Raw genomic sequence first — 22,952 nt, 5'->3', positions numbered from 1 at the left:
GGATTATTATTTTTATACTGCTCCATGATATTTTATTCTACTCCGTGAAATATCCAAATTAAATCATATGCTAATAAATAGCATAAAAATTCGAAACCCCCTTATTTCTCACCAATATTAACGCCACTCTCCTCCCATATCTCCTCAAATCTTTTTATTTATTTAATTATGAGATTATATGTTGCACTCTATAAATAAGAGACAAAAACCTAACCCTAGATCCCAAATACACGCCTCCCACTCCCCCAAATACACGCCTCCACTCTCTCCCACTCTCTCTCAATTTTCTTCTACTTTTCTCTAAGATTTCTTCATCTTATGAGAAGAATTCAAGTTGAAACTCAAGAATTTTTGAAGAATCAAGGCTTCTACTTTGTTTCTACCATTCATTCTATCGAGAAAAGGTATTTTTATATTAATCTTTCTCATCTAACTGATAAATCGGTGTTCTTGAACCCTCATGCATATAGAATGAGTGAAAAAGGGGAAACAGTTGATGAATATGGGGTGATGTGCATGTGTGTGTGCGTGTGTGTTCGTGTGTGTGCGTGTGGATGTGTTGAGGAACACTCATGCGTGACATGTTTTGATGATGGATCGGGCGTTGTGGTGCGAATAGAAAGTGATATGATAATCATGCCTTGATTTTTGAGTGATAATATAAAACGAATCGATGGGAAAAAGGGAAACGTTGGGAACATGCATGATTTTTGAATCAATGATTGAGAGCGGTTGGCGGTGTTGAGCAAATAAATTGAATGATAATATGATTGTCTTGAAACATTGAGTGGGGTTGTGTCTTCATATATCACTTCACTTTTCTCTTGGTTGCTTCCGCTGAAACATGAAACTTAGTATCGTTTGTTTTTGAACTTATTCATTTTGGTTTAGAATATTGAGACATAAAATGCGTTTTTGGAATTATATTAAACTCTTGTCTTTTGAGCATAATTTACGATATCTATTCATCATTGATTTTTCTTGATTAAGCCGTTGACTTATTGCTTTAATAGTTCATTAAATGCCTTGGTCAAAACCCTTTAAATGAAACCCTAGCCTATGTTCTTGTTGCTTTAAGTCCGCCTAGGTAGCGATCGCCGTATTTATTATACCATAGAATGTCGGGCTGTTACATTTTCATTCTTGAAACAATCAGCCGTGGATCAGGGAATGGACTACACAGAAATATTCAACGTTTTCAGCCAATTGTCACAAGATTGTATGATATAGATCATCAACTCCTTTTGGGGACATCATCGACTACATCCCTCTTCGGAACTTTTGGTATGATTGTTTTTTTTAAATATTATAACATCCGTGTGTTTGGATTCTTGATAAATTGATTTCACTGCTTTAGTACTATCATGTAGCCGGGACCAGGACCTAGATACAGGTGAAGAGTCAATATTGTGTGTAATAACTAATAAGTGTAAAATCAGATCTTTAGTCACGCATGAGTCTCATGCAATTTAGAAGTAGAACTAGAAGCTTAGTTAGTGAGAAGGATAGACCAAACACAGTTCTGTCCGAGGTCCAGTTATCTTGGTTCCTCCATGACTACGCCGGCCACGGCCGATACTCCACCGGATACTCCGGTAACGGCGGTCACACCGCCCACAATGGAAAATGAAGTAACAGCTTCACGGGAAAAGGAAAGCACGGTCATTACCTTCATGGCGAAGGCGAAAACAAAGAAACAACAAAAGAAAAAGATGGGAGTCAAGCTCCGGACGTCAAAGCCCATATCGCCGGTGGTGTTCAAGGATGGCAAGAAAAGATGCAGAAACTCTAATTTGGTGCCAATGTCGCCCCTTCCAGAGGAAAGGGTTGCTAGAAAGAAGAGTCACTTTGATATGACCCTGGACACCAAGCAGGTGGAGCTTACCGGGGAGGAGATGAAGATGGGGAATAACTCATCAAAGGAAGAGTTGCAGAAATCGGAGGCGAACTTAGTAGAACACGGTGAAGAGGCCCAGGCACCGGTGCAGACAATGATAGAGCCGTCACCAGAAGTTCTACCGGAGGAACATGAACTGACGGAGGCTGAAAAGTACATTGACCTACAAGGTCCTTCCAACGATAGAGTAGGAGAGCTGGAGCAAAGTTTGTCCCTAGTGGTACATTTTGCACACTTAGCTATTACGGGGCAGCAGGTTGATAATATAGTTCTCATTGAAGAAGGAGAAAGGATACAAGAGGGGCTTCATGAAGATGCGAAAAGGAGTGATAATAGCGTCTCTCAAACCCTCTTCGATGAACAATTCCCCCCTCTAATCGCCGGCAGATCAAAGAAACTTATGAGAAATTTTGAGAACGCCCATGGAGGAAAAAGGCAAGAAGAAAGAACAGGGGAGGGGCTCCCACGGAAAGGAGAGTTAGGGAACTTAAATGGGAATAATATTGAGCACCCCCGGACCTTGGGCGAGACGGAGGGCCGGCCAAAACCATAGAGGGATGGTACAGGGACCTCCGACATAAAACCTTCTATGGCAGTTGTGCTCAAACGGGGAGAAGCTGTGCCTAAAATGAATGAGCCAGTCACCTTCCAACCAGATAAAATCAAGAAGATTGGATATGTGAGTCTCGTTGAGGGGAAACCATCGATCTACTTCTCCGGTGAAGACACACAATTTCTAGTTGAAAGGATGGGACACACAATTATTGGTAAGTTCTCACATTCTATTCCTTCGTCTCACCAAATACAGAAATGCCTGAGTAATATGAAATTTATTGGAGGTGTCTCATGGAAATACATCAATACATCAAGTGGAGGATGCAACGGACTACGCGAAGTTGTTAGTGGGGCAGAATGGTATGCCGGTTTGGTATGTGGATAGACATCCGATGAGAGTGTTCCGTTGGTCGCCGAAATTCAACCCTTATTTCGAAACTCCAATCGCAGCAGTATGGTGCAATCTAGTGGGGCTGCCTATACATCTTTTTGAAAAATCAGCTCTATTCGCGATAGGCGGAATGCTAGGAAATCCTTTCTAAGTCGACCATGCAACGGCTTCCCAAACAAGATTATCATTCGCCAGGATATGTGTGGAAATAGACATCTCAAAGCCGCCTACGGAGGAATTTATAGTTGACATTATGGGAAGGGAAGTGGTTCAGAAGGTGATATGGGATAAGATACCACTGTTTTGCAGGGAGTGCCACCACGTTGGACACTCTAGCTCGGCATGTTATGCCAACGGTCAAAGGGAAAGACCGATGAAGAGGAACTACCACACACCTAGACACAACAACTCAGCCGGGACACAACAACAAAGCCGTTATCAACCAGTGGCAGGAGAAAATGACTTGGGGAAGATAGAAACACACCAAAAATTGCAAACAGAGGTACCTAATCAAGATCATCATGAGGCTTCGGCTAGTAATGAGAGACAATATTGGAGCAATGATAGAAGAAAGGAACACAATAAACCGAGCCATGGAGCGGAGAGGCAGAGGGAGGTGGATGAAGACGAATTCCAAAAACAGAGGAGAAGGAGGGGACCTAAGCAAAGTCACCCGAAAATGAACAATAGCGGGTTGCCTAGGACAAACTCAACCGGGGATATCGGACAGCAACGATTTGCTGCCAAACCACAGGACAACCAAGCTAGAGTTCTCCATCTCAGTGACCCACAGAAATCCAACCAAAAGCAGGAAATGACTTCGTATTCGGGGAGGCTTGATGAAGCATGGAAAACATTCGTGAAACCAAGCTACTATAAGCAGCTCGAAGACGGAAGGTTTGAAATGAATGACATAGAAGAAGGGTATGAGGAGGAGGAGGAACCTAACACCATGCTGCTAGATCAAGAGGATGGCACAAGGCCACCAGAAGGTGCGTTTAGCATGCTCCCCATATCGGATGGAAAAAATGATGAGCAGATGAAGGAAAGGGGGCAGTCCGCCTCACACAACGTTACTCCCCAATGATGATAAGCCAGTTCATGTTTTGGAATGCTAGAGGCCTAGCCAACGCAAGCACTCAACGTATCCTAAACCGATTAATTAAGTCACACAAACTTGTTGGGGATAATCGCAACAGAAAATGCAAATTAAATAAATCCACATAAGAATCTATTTAGGTGATTATGTGGGTCGATTCAATTTCATGCTTGAACATGTAGAAACATATAATTGCGCAATTAATCACATAATTTAAATTAAATTATGTTATTGAATACTTACAACAATGATTCTCCAAAGAATCGAAGTGGCTTGCTACTTCTCCACGTGTAGATCTTGAAGTTTGATTGTGAATGCAAGACCAAAGATCTTCTAACCTATGACCCTTAACTCTATAGATCTAAATTCCTTGTGGGAGGAATCTCTTAGAAATTATAAGAATCTTGAAGGAGAAGACAAGAAGATGACCTGTTCCACGACCCAACCTTCAATGTAGAAGACTTAGACTGATTTTACTTTCCGGCGTTTTAATTATATAATTTAATATATAATTAAATACGGTCAATACCCATTAAAGTAAAATACACAGTGTGAAGAAAACATTTATTATTCTCATTAAATGAAGAGTGTTTACAATATACAAGCAATTTATCAAATTCAAAAACTCGTAAAATGCTTTTTAGTATATATGTTCCAACAAAACTGTCACTTGTTGCAATTATAGAGCCTTTGGTCCCACCTAGGCCTGAAATTTGCAAACGACTGAGGCTTGAGTTTAAAGCTGCGAACATCAACAACCAAATTTGGATTCTTACGGAGAGGGAATGGAAAGTAGAATGCTATATCGATACAGAACAAATTCTTCACGTACAAATCAAATCAAAGGAGTTTAAGGCTCCCTTCTTTTTATCAGCAGTCTATGGTAAATGCTCGGGTGGAGGGAGACAACAACTGTGGAGATCAATGAGGGATATTGCTGGAATTTGGACGGCATCCCATGGATGATAGGGGGAGACTTTAACATCTTCGTTTCTTAAGAAGAGCGCCGAGGTAACACTCCCTGCAGCAGGATTAAGAGGAAAGAAATGAGCGAGTTTGCTGAAGCAATCAGCGATTGTCAACTTTTGGATCCCGGGAGCGATGGAGCTCAATTCACCTGGGCAAGAGGAGAATTATTTCAGACTCGACAGAGCGCTTCTGGGCGAGGGTTGGGCCTCAATCTTCCCCAACACAAGGGTCACTAACCTGCCTAGAATTGGATCTGATCATGGTCCTCTGTTAATCAGATGCAATGACAACAAAGCTACCACAAAATCCTCCTTTCGGTTCCAGAATATGTGGGTGAGACATCCTACATTCGTCACAGAAGTAAAGAGGGTATGGGAAGAAGAAACGGAGCTAAGGGGTATGAGAAGACTGCACTTAAAACTTGCAAGAGTTAAGAAGCGGCTTAAGGAATGGAATAGAAACACCTTTGGAAACCTTTTTTCCAACATCGAAATTGCAGAGATGAAGGCGACAGAGGCGCAACAAAACTATGAGGACAACCCCACCCCGGAGAACAGATGTCTAAACAATAAAGCAACGACACACCTCTTACTCACACTAAAAATGGAAGAGGATTTCTGGAGACAAAAAACATCCATTAAATGGGTTGCCGAGGGGGAAAGAAATACGAAATATTTCCAAGGATGGGTGCGCCAAAAGCGAACCAAAGTAAGAATCCATGAAATCAAAGACGGTAGTGCGATCATTACTAAGGAAGAGAGTATTAGATCTTCGGCAGCAAACTTCTTTCACTCCTTACTTACTGGAGATGAGGGGGACCTTGAGGAACCTAATCTTGACTTGATCAAACCTCTACCCCCTAAGGTTGACATGGAGTTATTATGTTGTACTCCAACACACATGGAAGTGAAGAAAGTTGTTTTTAACATCTCGGCAAACAGCGCTCCGGGACCAGATGGGTTTAACGCCTTATTTTACCAATCCTGCTGGGACATTGTTGGAGGGGATGTCACATCAGATGTGGAAGATTACTTCGGTGGTGCCTATATGCCCCGTAGCTTCACATCAACAATGATCGTCCTCCTGCCTAAGAAGGATAGGCCGACTACCTGGGCGGAATACAGACCGATTAGTCTATGCAACGTCTCAAACAAAATCATCTCCAAAATTCTGGCAAGTAGACTCGCCCCGATCATGCCATTAGTAACATCTCCAAATCAGAGCGGATTTGTGCAGGGACGTCTCCTTAGCGACAATGTCCTTCTGGAGCAAGAGATGATACAAGACCTGGGCAAGGGCTTCCCATCTCCGAATTTTGCAATAAAGCTTGATATGGCGAAGGCTTACGACAGAGTACAATGGCCTTTCTTGCTCAAAATAGTGGAAAGAATGGGCTTCAGTAGAAAATGGATCGGACTCATTGAGAGAAGCATCAACTCAAATTGGTTCTCCGTTCTCATCAATGGAACACCGGGAGGTTTCTTCAAATCTGCGAGAGGACTACGTCAAGGGGATCCATTATCACCAGCGTTGTTCGTGCTTGCGGCGGAATACTTCTCAAGAATGTTGGACGAGACCATCATCGGAGACAAGGAGGTGGAATTTAGTACAGCTAGACGCACCCCAGGGATCTTGCATCTTGCATATGCGGATGATATCATTGTGTTCACAAAGGCCAGCCGAACATCCCTTCGCAAACTCAGCCAATGTATCGACCACTATGCGTCTACATCCGGACAAAAAGTCAACATGGGTAAGAGCAACTTCTACTTGGATGACAAATACAGAAGTTGGGGACGGAGAGTAACGAGAGCAAGTGGATTTCAACAAGGAAGCCTTTCGTTTGAGTATCTGGGAGTTCCTATCTTCCGAGGCATCAAAAAGACGTCAATGTTCATGTTCTTAAGAGACAAGATCTCGAAGAGAATTCATTCATGGTCCCATAAATACCTCTCCTTCGGTGGGCGGCTAACACTCATCAAAAGTACGTTGGGAGCCATTCCTCTCCACGTCTTTCAGGTGATGAAACAGATGGAGAGCATAATTGCGAGATTTTTCTGGGGTTCAAATAATGACATCAGAAGTACACATTGAATTTCATGGGAGCAAATTTGCCACCCCATTGATGAGGGAGGATTAGGCATCAGACGATTAAGAGACATGGCGAAGGCGTTTAGCATGAAATTGTGGTGGAGACTCAGGGAAAGACAGTCGCTATGGGCAGAGTTTATGTTTAAAAAGTATTGTCATATACCGCCCCCCCTCAGAGGTGAAACCCCTGAAAAGAAGCAGTCCCACTTGGAGACGCATGATCCGGGCCAGAGCAACGACACACCTGCACATGAGGTGGTCTATCGGGGATGGGGCCGCATAACTCTGGGATGACATCTGGTTGAATGACCGGCCAATCAGAGGCATGGGACAACCGGAGGTGAGTCTACCGCGTAAACATGTCCGCGAACTGTGGACTGCAACAAATGGGATGAGACAAAAATCAGAGCAACACTAGTGCCCCTCGGAGCGCCGAACGATCTGGTGGAGAAAATTATAGAAGTACCGATTGATGGAGAGGGTAAAGACACCGCGAGATGGAATTCTACAGCACATGGAGACTTCTCTACCTCGTCGGCATGGGAGATTATTAGACATCAACAGGAAAAGATGGAGATCTTTCGGCTTATATGGAGCCCTGCCTTATCGCCGTCTATGTCAATCTTCATTTGGAGACTCTTGGCTAATAGGGTCCCGATGGATGCAAAATTACAGTGGAGAAACATTCACCTTGCCTCGAAATGCAGGTGCTGTAAGAACTCAAGTGAAGAGACAAGAGAGCATCTGTTTATTCAAGGAGCCACAACAACAAAAAATGGAGGTACTTTGCTAATTGATTCCCGGATGCTCCAGAATTCCCGATGGATATGACGAATATGGAGCTAAGAATCCGGTGGTGGAAATCAAATGCGATGCAAACAACAAAAGAGCATGTCAATATCCTCATCCCTTGTTTGATTCTCTGGTTCATATGGACCGAGAGAAATAACATCATTCGTAGAGGTGCTATTTTCAGCAGCGGCAATGTAATTGAACGAGTTCAAAATCATCTACAATGGGCGAACCTAGCAAGGAAGATACAAGGGGCACAATGGAAAGGATCGGCCCCTAACGTTACCTTTAACCTCCCGCAGCCAAAGGTGAATAGGGCGCCTCAATCACGAGTGGTTTGGTGGCAACTTCCGCAATCGGGCTGCGTAAAGATTAACACCGATGGGGCCTTCGCAGGAGTGACCTTTATGGCGGGTGGAGGAGGAGTCATTCGAAATGATTAAGGAATGATTCTAAAGGGATTTGTAGATCACTTCTTTGCAAAATCCGGTGTTGAAGCTGAACTTAAAGGTGTGCTTCGAGGACTTGAGCTGGTTAGAGGTCTTGGGGAAATAATTGGATAGAGGTTGACGCACAAGAAGTGGTCAGCCTGATCGAAACAGGGAGACGAGGGGCTGCGGACCATCGACATGTGTTGACGAAGATCAGGAATAGGCTCAGGGATTTCCAATACAAAATCACGCATATTCATAGGGAGGGTAATAGGATCGCGGATTATCTCGCTAAACAAGGGGGAAGGCAAGAACAACGGTTTGAGTTCGAGCATGAAACGGCCCCGCCTTTTGTGAAGGCCATGGCCCGTATGGATAGACTCAACATCCCAAATATCAGACGGTCAGCAGAGGAAAATGAAGACCCAACTTGACTTGGTCGGGCAAGAGTATGGGGGTGCCGAGAATTTCTATCTAGATCATGCCACCTCCTTACTCTAGCCTTGTTTTGTAAGCCACTTTTGGGCAGAATGTAAGATTGTAGTTGATGATATAAAGGGATGAGGGACCCACGAACCCTCCACCACTAAGGTGTTTAAAAAAAAGTAGAACTAGAAGCTTGTGTTGCTCTCACTCGTATTGGTCGTATAAGCAGAGATCACTGGCGGACGCAGGATTATAATATTGGCGGTCCAAGCTAATGTTAAAAATTGTTGCATATTTTTAATATCAATAACGCGAAACAATCACAACATGACAGTACAAAGAGAGAGATGGATATTGAGAGAGAAGTAATTTAAAAATTAGCAATATAAATTAAAATACATAATATGACAATGTCAATGTCAAAATAATTGAAGAATATGTTTTTAAATATATAGCATAACTTTAAAATTAAATTTATTAACATGATACAATAGCAATATTTATATAAATAAAAAAATAAACGAAATTATATAAAATTACTAGTGTAAAAATATAAATGAATTATTTAACAGCTAATGAATTAACTTTAAGAATCAGACAAATGAATAAGCACTAACAAATAAATTAATTTAGCTTTCAAAAATTTATTACTATGAAAAAAATAAAAAGACCGTAAATAAATTAATGGATAAATGAACCTATTTAGTTGTCTTGCTTTGAGAAAATCCATAATAACAACAAAATCTACGAAACACAACAAATGTTCAATACCATACATCCTATGACATCTAGGTTCACAACTAGTAAACCAATTAAGTATGAATAGACACTCCTTATAGGAAGATCTAAAATGGGTAGGGGTTCCAAGGGCCACCCATACCCTATGGTGGGTCTGCCTTTGGCTGGGATGGATGAAAAAACATATTCTCTCCGTCCATCATTTAAAGTGTCATTTTGACTCGACAAAAGTTTTAAGAATTTGTTTGATTTGTGAAGAAAAGTAAATGAGGAAAATGAGTGGAATCTGAGTCTCATTTAAAGTATTAATTTACAGTGGAGGGAGAGTAAATTAAGAGAGAGAATAATGTAAAGAAAAGACTATAGTGAAGTAAGAGGGATTATGTGTGTTAAAATTTACTAAAAAGAAAAATTACTTAATTATAATGAGACGACCCAAAAAAGAAGATACTATTTTTCTTAGGTGATTTGGATCATTGATAGGAACATTTGCATAACAATTTATGTATAAAGAACAAGTGTAAAATGTGATAGATAACCAATATCATATTTGTTTGTTGTCTTTGTTTTCATTCATTAATTGTGTATGCCAAGTTACTATTCACGATTTCCTTATGCGACCTCTGCTGCTAGGCACTGTCGAATTTGATGGAGTTTCGGAAATTGAGCAAACAAACATGCAAGGAGAACTTTAGAGAAGAATGCTTAGTAAATCTGTTGTGTAACTAAATGTCTGTTTAGGAAAAAGGATGGTACTTGAAAGCTTGTCATTCAAGTACCACATAAATGTATTGGAATTTAAATAGTCTTGGCCAAATAAAAGGCCAAAGCTCTTGAAGCAAATAAATGAGCCAATAAATTGCTTCTGCAATTGATACTCCAATATAGTAGTAGTATACAGTAAATGACAAAGAAGGGCTGATTGATAGAGAAGAATACAATGATAATTCAGATTATTAATATGAGAACTTACACTCAGTAAAAAACAAGAAATTACACAAAGGAACATAGTTTTAAAACAAGGGTTGTATGAAGGGTTTAGGCTTCTGGATTGGCAAGGAGGTAAGCCTCAATGGCCTTGAACATAGCACTGGCAGACTCTTTCCCTTCCTTGATCTTCTCCTCACTAATCTCAGCATCACCCTTTGTGTTGTAGATGCTTCTTTTCTTACAAATGCTTCCTCCATCTTCAGTCGGGACGATCTTCACGTGATAAGTAATGGATTCAATAGCTTCTCCAAGAACATCACCCTCAACTATGCTGTAACTGTGGGTCAAGTTCTCCTTGTCGATGGCATCCACACGGTGCTTCACGCTCTTGTATTGACTCCCTTCGCCAAAATGGATAAGCTTGATAGTCCCAACGCCACCATCCCCTTCCAAGATCTCGACGTTCTTGATTGCCTGAGGCATGATCTTGGGGATGAGGGTGTCGACATCAAGCACCACGGCCTTAAAAATCTTTGCGGCCGAGATGGAGGAAGGGATCTCGGTATCGTAAGTGATGGCACCCATGATTAGTTGAAGTAAAATGAGAAAATTAAAGGGGGTTATAAGTTGGAAGATATGTGGCTTAATTAGATGGGAGAATGAGAGAAGCTGAGTTGCATATTTATAGCATATAATCGAAGGTTCTCATTTTTTTTATTGTGTGGGAATCCAGCCCAATTCGTTGAACAAAAAGGTCTACTCTTCACATGCTAACAATAGATTTCCATAGTATTTTATTAGATTTAATAATATTAACCACCACCACCGACTATAAATTTTTTTGTTTATACAGATTCCCTACATTAAAAATTATACAACTTGTCAATATGTGCAATAGGAACTTTCTCCGTTTGTATATTGATGTGTGAAAGTCGTATATAGCTTACTAAATGTGTTAAGGGCCGGCATGACTTCAATATGTGTCAAGTTCTTCATACAATGATTATTGGTCAACTTCATCTAGAATTTCATCAACTTTATTGTTTCTTTAAACGATTCATTTCATCCGATTGTTTTCGTTATGATCATAGTTTTTAGGCCCATATATCAACTTTTAAAAATTATTTTCAATGTTTTCGACACGTCCTTTCCATACTTTGTTTCAAATTTTAATATATACTTCTTCCGTTATCTTATAATTACAGAATATGAAAACAATACAAGTTTTAATATAAAATAAATAAAGTAAATGATAGAGACCCGACCATAACACAAGATAGCACAAGTGCAGAACATGCAGAAGAACTGAGCAACGAGGAGAGTGATGGACGAAGAAGCAGAGAAAGAAACAGAGCTCAGGGAAGGAATGATCGACCAAAGCGTTGGGCGCCCAGGCCCGCGAAGTATGGAGATTTCGTCACTTATTAGAGCTGGAAGCATATCTTGAAGAATTATCTTTATTTTGTTTTTATTTCCATAATTACCAAACTTATATTTAGAATAGATTTGAGTCAATCTTCTCGGGTTTTCTTCTTGATTCTTTCCCGAGTTGTACGTCCGAATCAAGTAGGGGGAATTCTATAGTCTATAAATACTATAGATTTCCCATAGATCGAGTCATCGAGAAATAAGAAATAAAATTCTTTTCCTCGAAACCCTACTCCTTGCAATTCATATTTCCGCCGTTCCTTTTTTTTCTGCCAATTCTTCACGTTCCAAAACAGGTGCTCCATCGCCGATAGGACTCAGCGCCTATCAGTAAAATAGAGATAGAAAGAAAAGATTACTACTAAAAATGAAAGTAAACTAATGTTAGCAGACGGACAAAAATATAGATAGACTATTTTTCGGAGACATAGAGGATATTTAGTTTCTACTCCGTACGAAATATTATCTGTTATTTTACTTTTAGTTTTTAATAACTTTTTATACTTGTTGATCTACTTTTTCTCAAACAATCTCTAGTTCTTTAATTTAAATCACTAATTCGATTGAATTTACAAGGGAAAGAAAACAAAAAAAAAAAGTCAAGTTCGGTTAAATTCTGGTTTATCCCGCAATTTTTAAAATTGGCCAATTATATTATAACTTTGATATTTTTCTCAATTATCCTTAGCAAAAAAAAAAATCATCGTTCTACGTTTCTAAATTTATCAACATAATGTGTACATATTGTATTCAATGACGTTTAAAGAACCAAATGTTTTGTTCACGTGATATTTTTCGTTTGCCAAAAGCATACATAATTTCCCCCAAACCATTGACTACGAGAAAATTAAAAAAAATAATGTCAACGTTATTATATAATTGGCAATTTTTTTAAGTTGTAGGATTGACCCAAATCTGACCAAACTTCATGGTTTTTTTGCCATTTAGCCAATTTATTACAACCACTCCGTGTGTTAACGTTATCACTACAAGAGGTTCTTTCACTTCTACAAGAATTACAATCAGGTCCTTCAATAGTTACTAAGTTGCAATTAGGGGTGGGAATATGAATATCGGGTATTGGGTTTACCCGTACCCGATCTGATATCCGCCGGGTATTGGATAGTCAATATCCAATTTTATGGGATTGAGTATGGGATTGAGTATTGAAATTTAAGATAAATCGGGTATTGGATAACCCGAATGAGTATCGGATATTACCCGAATATCCAATTTATTATTTAAAGCATTTTTTAAATTAGGTTTAGTCATTTTACGCTTCAAGAGCTGGGCTAATTTATTTACTAATTATAACTTACTAGGTTAACTTTCTCTAAACTTATATAAATAAGTCAATCTCTCTTACTCTGGATCACGACTTCTCCAAACTCAGTTTTTACATATGGCATAACCAACTCATATGGTTTTTATACTTTAGTTAATTATTTTGACTTTTGAATTATATTATTGGTTGCTTCTACCGTTTAATTAAATACGTAACTTGTATTGTATTTTACTTACATATTGCATAATCAATCCACATAAATATAATCATATACTTTAAAATAAAAGTGACCCATTTTTTTTAATAGTTTTATACTACAAAATAAATGCAACATTTAAGATATTAGTCAATTTAAATATTTCTATATTTATATTAATATATATAATTTGAATTATTTTTATTAGTTATAAACACATGTAAAGAGTCGGGTATTTGGGTACCCGATACGTCGGATATGGATACCCGAGCGGGTATTGGAGTACCCGAAAATATATCGGGTCAGGTTTTGGATAGACATTTAGATGATTTTCGGGTTTGGGTACCCGGTTTTTTCGGGTCGAATATCCACGGATACCCGTATTCCCACCCCTAGTTGCAATCATACCCCCTTGAAGTTGGGAAAATTCCAACCACACCTTTAATTAGGCTTTGAAAATTTTGCACTTATGATTCTTACCTTATAGTTTACACGAATTTATTTCAAGCTATTAATGATGTATTTTATACAAGCAATACTTAAGGAGTGTGTGAAACTAGGTATAGTACTATAGTTGGTGGATTATCGATTCTGAGGTAGCTAATACCATGCCATTTGGACCTCTAGTTCACTTAATTAGTCTCTAAACCTCGACAATCCAATGTTCATGGATTAGCCATTGTTCATAGAGAAGGTTTTGTTACAGCTACCTCTTTATTAAGAGTCAATAACTACTTATATGTTCTCACTGTCTCACAAATTACTCTCTATCAGCCATCTTACGAAACAGTTGAAATATACGATTGTACCTTAAACTTTGTTTCCCTAATTTAGTGCAATATCAACCTATTCATAATGCATTTGAAATGTGTTTTTTAGAAAAAAGTTACAGACAGACGTTTAGACCCAATGACATTACGACAAATTCTATATTTTACGTAGTCTAATGTTTGAGGCCAACACCCATTCTTGGTGGCCAAAATTTCAAGTAGTTTGTCATAATTTTTTGTTGATAATATTACTCACATGATTTGTTGATGATATGTATAGAGATTATTATTTGCTATGCATACCTTAATTTACATTACCTTAAATAATCTATTCCACATTAATTTTTCCTTTCATCATCTTTTTGCTTCTTTGTACTGCTCATATGTTGTGAAACAGTTCAATAAGTAGAATTGCAGACATAACGTTAGTTGGTTGGCAACTCGACATAGTTTTGGTAGAAAAAAAAAGAACACTTTAATTTGATGAGAAGAATACCACAAAATGCATGTTATTGGAAAATACAAAGTTGAAGAAACAAAGAAACAAAATCACACAACAATAGTTTTTCAAATTTCAAGCATGTAGGGGTGTGTGTAATTGAAGCTTTTAGGCATTAGGATTGGCAAGAAGGTAAGCTTCAATGGCCTTGAACATAGCCATGGCCTTCTCTTTTCCTTCCTTGATCTTCTCCTCACTAATCTCAGCATCACCCTTTGTGTTGTAGATGCTTCTGTTCTTACAAATGCTCCCTCCATCTTCGGTTGGGACGATCTTGACATGATAAGTAACGGATTCAATAACTCCTCCAAGAACATCGCCCTCGATTATGCTGTAACTGTGGGTCAAGTTCTCCTTGTCGATAGCATCCACACGGTGCTTGACACTCTTGTACTGACTCCCTTCGCCAAAATGGATAAGCTTGATGGTCCCAACGCCACCGTCCCCTTCCAAGATCTCGACGCTCTTGATTGCCTGAGGCATGATCTTGGGGACGAGGGTGTCAACATCGAGCACCACGGCCTTAAAAATCTTTGCGGCCGAGATGGAGGAAGGGATCTCAATATCGTAAGTGATAGCACCCATGATTAGTTGAAGTAAAAATGAGAAAACGGAGTTATAAGTAGGAGGATATGTGTAATGGTTGTAAATGTGGCTTAGTGAGATGGGAAAATGAGAGAATATGAGCTCCCTATTTATAGCATAGAATCGAATGTTCTGTTTCTTAGTTGTGTGGCCATGTGTGTGTAACCAAGTAGTTGAATAAAAAAGTCCACTCTTTCTTTTTTGGTCGAGAGTGTGAAACTAGTGCGCATGGCATTCCTATATTGACGAGACATCGCATAGTTGCCAGTGCATTTCATATTTGTTTCTTTAATTTCAATTTTGTGGTGCGAACAATTGTGATGTTACAATTTATTATTGTTTGGTACAGATTCCTTAAGTTATAATTAATTATACATCTTGGCTACATTGTGTATGCTAAGAACGTTAACCATTTTATATACATTCAAATGGGAAGGGCATGGCTTCATGACATTACGAATTCATTCCTTCATATGCAACTCATCTAGAATGTCATACTCCTATTACTTTGTTTTAATAGTTCATTCAATCGGCACTGCACAAGATACCATGAATAAAATTTTATCAGTTAGCAAATAAGTCATTAATTTATGAGACGTTTATTAATAGTACTCCATCCGTAAAAAAAAAAATAGTTTCATTTGTGGATGACACGAGTTTTAATGAGAAATTTGGTAAAATAAGAGAAAATGAGAAAAAGTAGATAAAGTAAGAGATATGTGGAGAAAAAATATGTGAAGTATGAGAGATAGGAGAAAAAGTGAGTAAAGTATGAGAGAAATAGTTTTCATTTATAGAAATGAGACTATTTTTTTTTACATTCCAAAATGAGACTATTTTTTGGACTCGGGGATAGCTATTTAAATTATAAAATTTGGTCAAATTCTGGTTCGTCTCGTAAAGTTTAAACTTGAAATATTGTGAACTACAGTGTCAATTTTTTCTCAATTTCCCTATCTATATACAAAATTATATCTTTAAATTATATTTAAAATTATGAGTTACATTAAATGATAATTTTTTCGTTTATTTTCTTTTAATTTCTTTTTTCTCTTTCTATTTTAATGGAAAATGCCATTTTAAATATCATACCTTTTGTATATAAAAGGGACAATTTAAATCATAAAAGAAACTTTATGATTTAATATACTCCCTCCGTCTCTAAGTCACCATTTGACCCGGCATGAGTTTTAAGAAATGTAATAAAAAGTGAGTTAAAAAAGTTAGTGGTTTTTGGGTCCTATTTTTATATACTTCCTACATCCGTTATTAGGAGTCTCATTTGAGTTCTACACGAGTTTTATGAAATACAAAGAAAAGTGAGTGGAAAAAAGATAGTGGAATGTGAGACCCATTTTTATATATTAATTATATAATAAAATGTGAGGAGAATGCATTGGTGGAAAGTGAGGTCAACCTACCATTTATGGTAAAAGTGAATTGGGACACCGGATGTATTAAATGATCAATCGGGACTCCTAATGACGGACGGAGGGAGTATTAGTTCTAGAGTAAAATGTGAGTGGAAATGAATTAGTAGAATATGGACCCCAATGTCAAAAATTGAAAACTGAAAGGTGACAAATTTTTAGAGACGGACGAAAATAGAAATAAGTGACAAATTTTCAGGAACGGATGAAGTACTAATTTTAAAATTCATAGGATGAACTATGGATTTTGACCGAACTTCATGAATTTAAATAGCTATTATCCTTAAATAAATTAATGAGATATATTTGCTGATCCATTAACATTTTATTTCACAATTATATAACCGGCCCTAAGGTGCATGCAACGTTCCAATGAATGCTCATTAAGAGGAGATAACATTAATCTCGTTGACTTAGTTTTGATATAGAAAAACAAAGAACCCTTTGATTAGAAGAAAACATCGAAAATACATGTTATTGGAAATGCAAAGTCGAAGAAACAAGAAACAAAATCACACAAAACAATAGTTTTCAAGCATGCATGGCTCATGGGTGTGTATAATTGGAGGTTTTAGGCATCAGGGTTGGCAAGGAGGTAAGCCTCAATGGCCTTGAACATAGCCATGGCCTTCCCTTTTCCTTCCTTGATCTTCTCCTCACTAATCTCAGCATCACCCTTTGTGTTGTAGATGCTTCTGTTTTTGCAAATGCTTCCTCCATCTTCAGTTGGGACGATCTTCACATGATAAGTAACGGATTCAATAACTCCTCCAAGAACATCGCCCTCGATTATGCTGTAACTGTGGGTCAAGTTCTCCTTGTCGATCGCATCCACACGGTGCTTGACGCTCTTGTATTGACTCCCTTCGCCAAAATGGATAAGCTTGATGGTCCCAACGCCACCGTCCCCTTCCAAGATCTCTACGTTCTTGATTGCCTGAGGCATGATCTTGGGGACGAGGGTGTCAACATCGAGCACCACGGCCTTAAAAATCTTTGCGGCCGAGATGGAGGAAGGGATCTCAATGTCGTAAGTGATAGCACCCATGATTAGTTGAAGTAAAATGAGAAAAGTGAAGTAAAAGTAGGAAGAGAAGATTTATGTAATGGTTGTAAATGTGGCTTAGTGAGATGGGAAAATGAGAGAATATTAGGTCCCTATTTATAGCACAGAATCAAAGGTTATCTTTCTTAATTGGGTGGGCTTGTGTGTGTACGTAGCCAAAGTTGTCGAATCAACAGTTAACAAAGTTTACTCTTTCTTTTTGGTGGAGAGTGTGAAACCAGTGTGCATGGCGTTCCATTAATGTTGACTAGTCTTCGCAAGTTGCAGTAGAGTTTCATCTTCGTTCATGACTTAACATACGCACGATTATAGTCAACCTCATCTAGAAATGCAATTAGTAATTTAAATTTAAGTAGTTCAGCCAACCTTTTCATATTTCGATTTAAAGGCTCAACAACTAATTATTTCATTATTATCAAATTGTCATTGTTTTCCGCCCGCCCTTACCTTTCAAATTATATAAAGTACTCCATATTTTAAGTTTTTGGTCACTCTTCCCATTTTCAAATTTAAATAAAAGTTATTATATGCCCTATGTAGACTCCTAGTGCGTACCAACCAGCATCTTAAAAAAAAAATTCATCTCTACCTAAAAAATATGAACATTTGGTTTAACACGAATTTTAATGCAAAATTAAAAAGTAAGAAAGAGATAGAAAGAAAAAGTTTTTAAAATATTATTAGTGAAAATGGATCACACCTTATTAGAAAAAAAGAAGTTTCCAAAATTAGAATGTTCATACTTTTTTGGGACGGACTAAAAAAAACAGTCAATACTTTTCATATACGGAGGGAGTATGATATTTTAGAATAAATTAGCGTAACACCCGTATGACTATAAATTTTTTAAAAATTAAACAACATTTATATCATAAAAATAATATAAATAAATATAGGTGTGTGATCAAATACTAATTTATTTACAATAATAACTACTCCCTTCGTCTCACAAAAGATGTCACATTTTCGTTTTTGGAAAAAGTTCTCTCACATTAATATAAAAATTATATTTTCTCTCTCCATCTAACACACAAAACAAAACCTCCTAGAATCTCGTGTCATCCCATGAGTGTGACATCTTTTGTGGGACTGAGGGAGTAATAACTAATATCAATTTTATATGTTAAAAATATCAACACAAAGACATAAATTTTTCAATATTCTTGTGTTGATAAAATTATGTCTTTGTGTTGATATTTAAATTTACATGTTGTATTGATATAATTATATCTTTATGTTGATAATATTATTACACAGAATTGAAAGTTATTAGTTATTACTATAAATTAGTTTGCACACTAACGCAACAATAATCATAAATAATACTCCCTCCCTTTAACAGTAGTGGAAACGTTTCTTTTTCATAGACGATTTTAGAAAAATTGTGTTAAATGAGTTAAAAGAATAAAGTAAGAAATGAAAAAGGTAGAGAGATGAAGAGAGAGGAAAGTAAGAGAAGATAAATGTGTTGACTTTTGCTAAATAAAAAGGAAATGACTTCACTAATATTGAACGTACAAAAATAGCAAAATGATTTTACCACTACGGAACGTGAAAGTAGTATAATACACTAATATTGTTTGTGATAATTAATCAAAAATTGAATTAAATTATATAAAATCAATTATAGAAAGTTTAGAATTTTAATTAAATGTATATATTAAAAACAGCTTATATTCAATTTCTTCAGTAAAAGTATTTAGGCCGACTCTTTTATACATTTGGGCTCATATTACAATTACGAATTCCAATCTTTTCATGGCTATTTATATTGATTGATTGATTGGTTGATTCTATAAACCTAGTGGGCTCAAACTCGACTCATCCCTAGTGGGCTCAAACTCGACTATGGGCCAATCAAACATTTCGAACAAATTCATAGTCAACTAAACTACTTATTGTAATACTAATAGATATAACAACCGGATTAATAATACTAACATTAAATTGTTACTGGAAAAAAATAATTAAAAAATTTAGGCTAATTCTGAAAATAGAAAGTTTTAAACCAATACTAATCTAATTAATTAAAGCAGGTATAAAACCACTAATTCAAATTCTAGTCTTCTAAAAGTTTGGGATATACATTATGTATTTTCATATAATATTAGATTTGATTTGATGATAGTATTTATTTTATACCTTATTGCATATATAAATGAAGAATAAAGAAATAAAATTGTGAAATATACGCTATAATCGTAATAAGATAATATGGACAAATATTCTATACTAAGATAATATAAATATATTATTCAATAAGATAATATAAAATAAAATATCAGGATTTGATTTGATGATATTTATTTTCATATAATATTAGATTGATTTGGTGATAGTATTTATTTTATAGTATTACCTTATTTAAATATAGAGTGAACTGGATGAAATACCCCTAACATTTGCGGTTGTTACACCAGTGACTCCTAACAAAAAAAATACCATCATACGGGTCTAACATTTCATACAATCACAAATCAAGTTTTTTCGAACCAAAACGCCCTCAGGCCCTTAAAGGGCATTCTCGTCACTTACGCATATTGCTTTGACGCCGTCTCTGCATGCACTGCAACATGCACTGTTGCTGCTGACACACTAGGCATGATATGACACACAATGTCATATTTTCCATCCTCTCTCTCCCTAAAAAATGCAAGAGTGTGATCATCGGTTCGCCTCCTACACGCCACATGTACCAAGACTTGCATTGAAATATTTGTAAAATTAATCTTCCCTCCAAATCACATTTCCAATTTATTTTGCGCTCTCTTCTCTCTCTACTCCATTTCACTCCATTTTCTCCATTTCTTTCAACCCATTTTCGTTCCATTTGAGTCGTCGTTTTCATCTAGCCGATTTCATCATGCCGCCGAAACGGAACCGAGGTGGTTCCTCTGGAGCGTCGTCCTCTCGGAAGCGAGGTGGTACCTCTGGAGCGTTGTCCTCCCAGAGTCGCTCACAGCGAAAAACACAATCTAGCAGTGCACCGCTACCGAAACCTATGATAGTCGACGTAGACCCATAGACATGGGACATCCGAGATCCTAAGTTGGATTTCTTTGTCCCAGAAACAGAATACAGTAAGTTTTCTTCTAAAATTTCACAACTCGTTCACTGGATTTAAGCTGTGATTTAGGGTTCCGAAAAAGAAAATTTTGGGAATTTGTTTTGATATCGTGGCATTTGGTGAAATTGGTTTAATTTTGAAATATATTTTTTTATTTGAACTCCGTAACCCTAAACCCTAACAGAGGTTCATGCTTTAATTTTGAATTTTTTGGTTGTTAACTCCTTAAACCCTTACAGAGGACTATCCCGAGAGGTTCTCGGTTGCTTTACACCACCGGGGTGCAATCTGCGAAATCAATAAACAGAAGAAGAGTTGTGGGGGTTTCTTGACATTCTTGGACTTTTGCAACATAACCCGCTCTGACTTCTTGGATCTCTCAATTATGGTGCTCAAGTTGAAGTATGATATGAAGACTGTTTGTGAATTTTATTACTGCCATCCAAAGTACAGTGATGAGTGTATGAGCATTGACATAGGAGGCCCGTTGATGCCCCTTATTGAGGAACCACATCTAACTGGTTTTCTCCAAGTGGCGGCTACTAGCAGAAAGCTAGTTCACATTTACGTCGTGGAGACTACGCGGGCGGCCGCCATACTGAAGCAGCGGAAGGAAGAAGCGGAGGAGTATCTCAAATATCGTAAAGCTTGCCAAAAATCCGGAGTGATCATTGAAGAGATAGAGGAACCTGATCTAGTTGTGCCAAGGCCTCCTAAACGGAAAAGGAATAGGGAGCAGCATGATGAGGGAAAGGGGAAGCCATTGATGATTGAGTGGTACCCACGGGATATTGAGTTCGAACAATATCTTACCGAGAGTTTAAAAGAAGCCCATCGGCAATGGAAAAAGGATGATGCGACTGCTGCCGCTAAGAAATTGATGGTAGAGGAGGCTGCTAAGAATTTGATGGACGCTTTTGATTCATGTAGTAGTGAAAAAGGAGCCCAACCCGACTCTGTTGTGGTTGATGTTGAAGACAATGATGTATCAGTTGAAGTTGTGATACAAGGAGACGTCCATGCATGCGTGCCAGAGGTATAATAATATCTGGCATGAACCTGACCTTAATTGAATTCAAAAATACAACCTTTAAATTAGGCATGAATATAATTTAGAACCGCAAGTGCAAAATTCATAGAAATCCCCAAAAATTTGCATACGGCAGTAACCCTAGATTCATAATAAATCGGCTTGCCCAACTTGCCAAAATTCAAAACAGATTTGCAAAATTTATATAAATTATATGCTAAAAAAAACAATAAAAAATTCCTATTTATCTCTCAAATGAAATCCCCAAAAATTTTCATAACACTGTAACCCTAAAACCATAAATTGATTAAACCTAAACCCCTAATTCGCGTTGCCAGTTGAGACGCATAAAGGGGAAATCTCATACATTTCATAATACAAAAACTCAAAAGAAGCACATCACACTTACTACAGTTAGGGTAGGGATGGATGGGGATGCGTTGTGGCTGAGAAGACGACGAAAGAAGAAGAAAACGAAATGGAAGGGAAGAACAAGTGAGATTAAGTGGAATCAAAAGAGAGAGAGCAGAAAATATATTCTCGGCTACTAATCATTCGAAAGTGGAAACAAAATCTGCAGATTTGACAACTCACTTCATGTAGTGTAGGTTGCTGCAGAGTAGGGGGCAGGTGGGTGCAGGTTTGGAGGGTTATGAGACTAATTTGCCCTTCAAGCCATTTGGGCATTTTGGTCCGAAAAATGACTAAATTTACTTGATTTGTGATTGTATGAAATGTTAGACCCGTATGATGGTATTTTTTTTAGGGGTCACTGCTGCAACAACCGCAAATGTTAGGGGTATTTCATGCAGTTCACTCTTAAATATAAATGACGAATAAAGAAATAAAATTGTGAAATTTACGCTACAATCTTAATAAGTCTCCTAAATCTTTTTCATAGGAGTATCGGCCGATGGATATTCTTCGTATTTGCCAAAAAAATATATATATTTCCTACAAACTAATGCTCTTATTTCGATGAAAATTACGGCTTTATAGACAAATATATTCTTCTATTGTATATTTTAGTATAAATGTATAAAAATCACGTTAATCACGGTTCTAATAAAAATCACTACAAATCTCCTAAATCTTTTTTATACTCCATTGTTTTTCCTTATTAAATATTTCCTTAAAAATATATTATTTCCTATAAACTAATGCTCATATTTTGAAGAAAATTACGGTTATATAGACAAATCTTCTATACTAAATTTGTTATAAATGTACAAAAATCACGTTAATCACGGTTCTAATCACTATAAATTTATTAAATT

At 37.4% G+C, this 22,952-nt stretch overlaps 3 protein-coding genes across 3 annotated transcripts; all 3 read right to left on the bottom strand.

Moving 5' to 3' along the window:
- Window positions 1-10,311: 10,311 nt before the first annotated feature.
- On the bottom strand, window positions 10,312-10,958 carry LOC125193453 (major allergen Pru ar 1-like). The gene has a single exon (XM_048091241.1). The coding sequence runs from the start codon at window positions 10,902-10,904 to the stop codon at window positions 10,428-10,430; it is 477 nt and encodes a 158-aa protein (XP_047947198.1). The 5' UTR covers window positions 10,905-10,958; the 3' UTR covers window positions 10,312-10,427.
- Window positions 10,959-14,454: 3,496 nt separating this feature from the next.
- On the bottom strand, window positions 14,455-15,155 carry LOC125196436 (major allergen Pru ar 1-like). Its single transcript, XM_048094951.1, has one exon. It carries the CDS (start codon window positions 15,080-15,082, stop codon window positions 14,606-14,608), a length of 477 nt encoding a protein of 158 aa, XP_047950908.1. The 5' UTR covers window positions 15,083-15,155; the 3' UTR covers window positions 14,455-14,605.
- A 1,782-nt stretch (window positions 15,156-16,937) lies between these two features.
- On the bottom strand, window positions 16,938-17,629 carry LOC125196478 (major allergen Pru ar 1-like). Its single transcript, XM_048095010.1, has one exon. The coding sequence runs from the start codon at window positions 17,558-17,560 to the stop codon at window positions 17,084-17,086; it is 477 nt and encodes a 158-aa protein (XP_047950967.1). The 5' UTR covers window positions 17,561-17,629; the 3' UTR covers window positions 16,938-17,083.
- Between the last annotated feature and the right edge of the window lie 5,323 nt (window positions 17,630-22,952).

The sequence above is a fragment of the Salvia hispanica genome, chromosome 6 (assembly GCF_023119035.1).
Source record: "Salvia hispanica cultivar TCC Black 2014 chromosome 6, UniMelb_Shisp_WGS_1.0, whole genome shotgun sequence".
Classification (NCBI taxonomy): Eukaryota; Viridiplantae; Streptophyta; class Magnoliopsida; order Lamiales; family Lamiaceae; genus Salvia; species Salvia hispanica.
The sequence above is the reverse complement of the archived record's forward strand: the minus strand, read 5'-3'. Positions and strand labels throughout refer to the sequence as shown.

What these genes read in the sequence shown, in the direction of transcription:
- LOC125193453 (XM_048091241.1), bottom strand. Translation starts at nt 10,904, where the DNA reads ATGGGTGCCATCACTTACGATACCGAGATCCCTTCCTCCATCTCGGCC.
- LOC125196478 (XM_048095010.1), bottom strand. Translation starts at nt 17,560, where the DNA reads ATGGGTGCTATCACTTACGACATTGAGATCCCTTCCTCCATCTCGGCC.
- LOC125196436 (XM_048094951.1), bottom strand. Translation starts at nt 15,082, where the DNA reads ATGGGTGCTATCACTTACGATATTGAGATCCCTTCCTCCATCTCGGCC.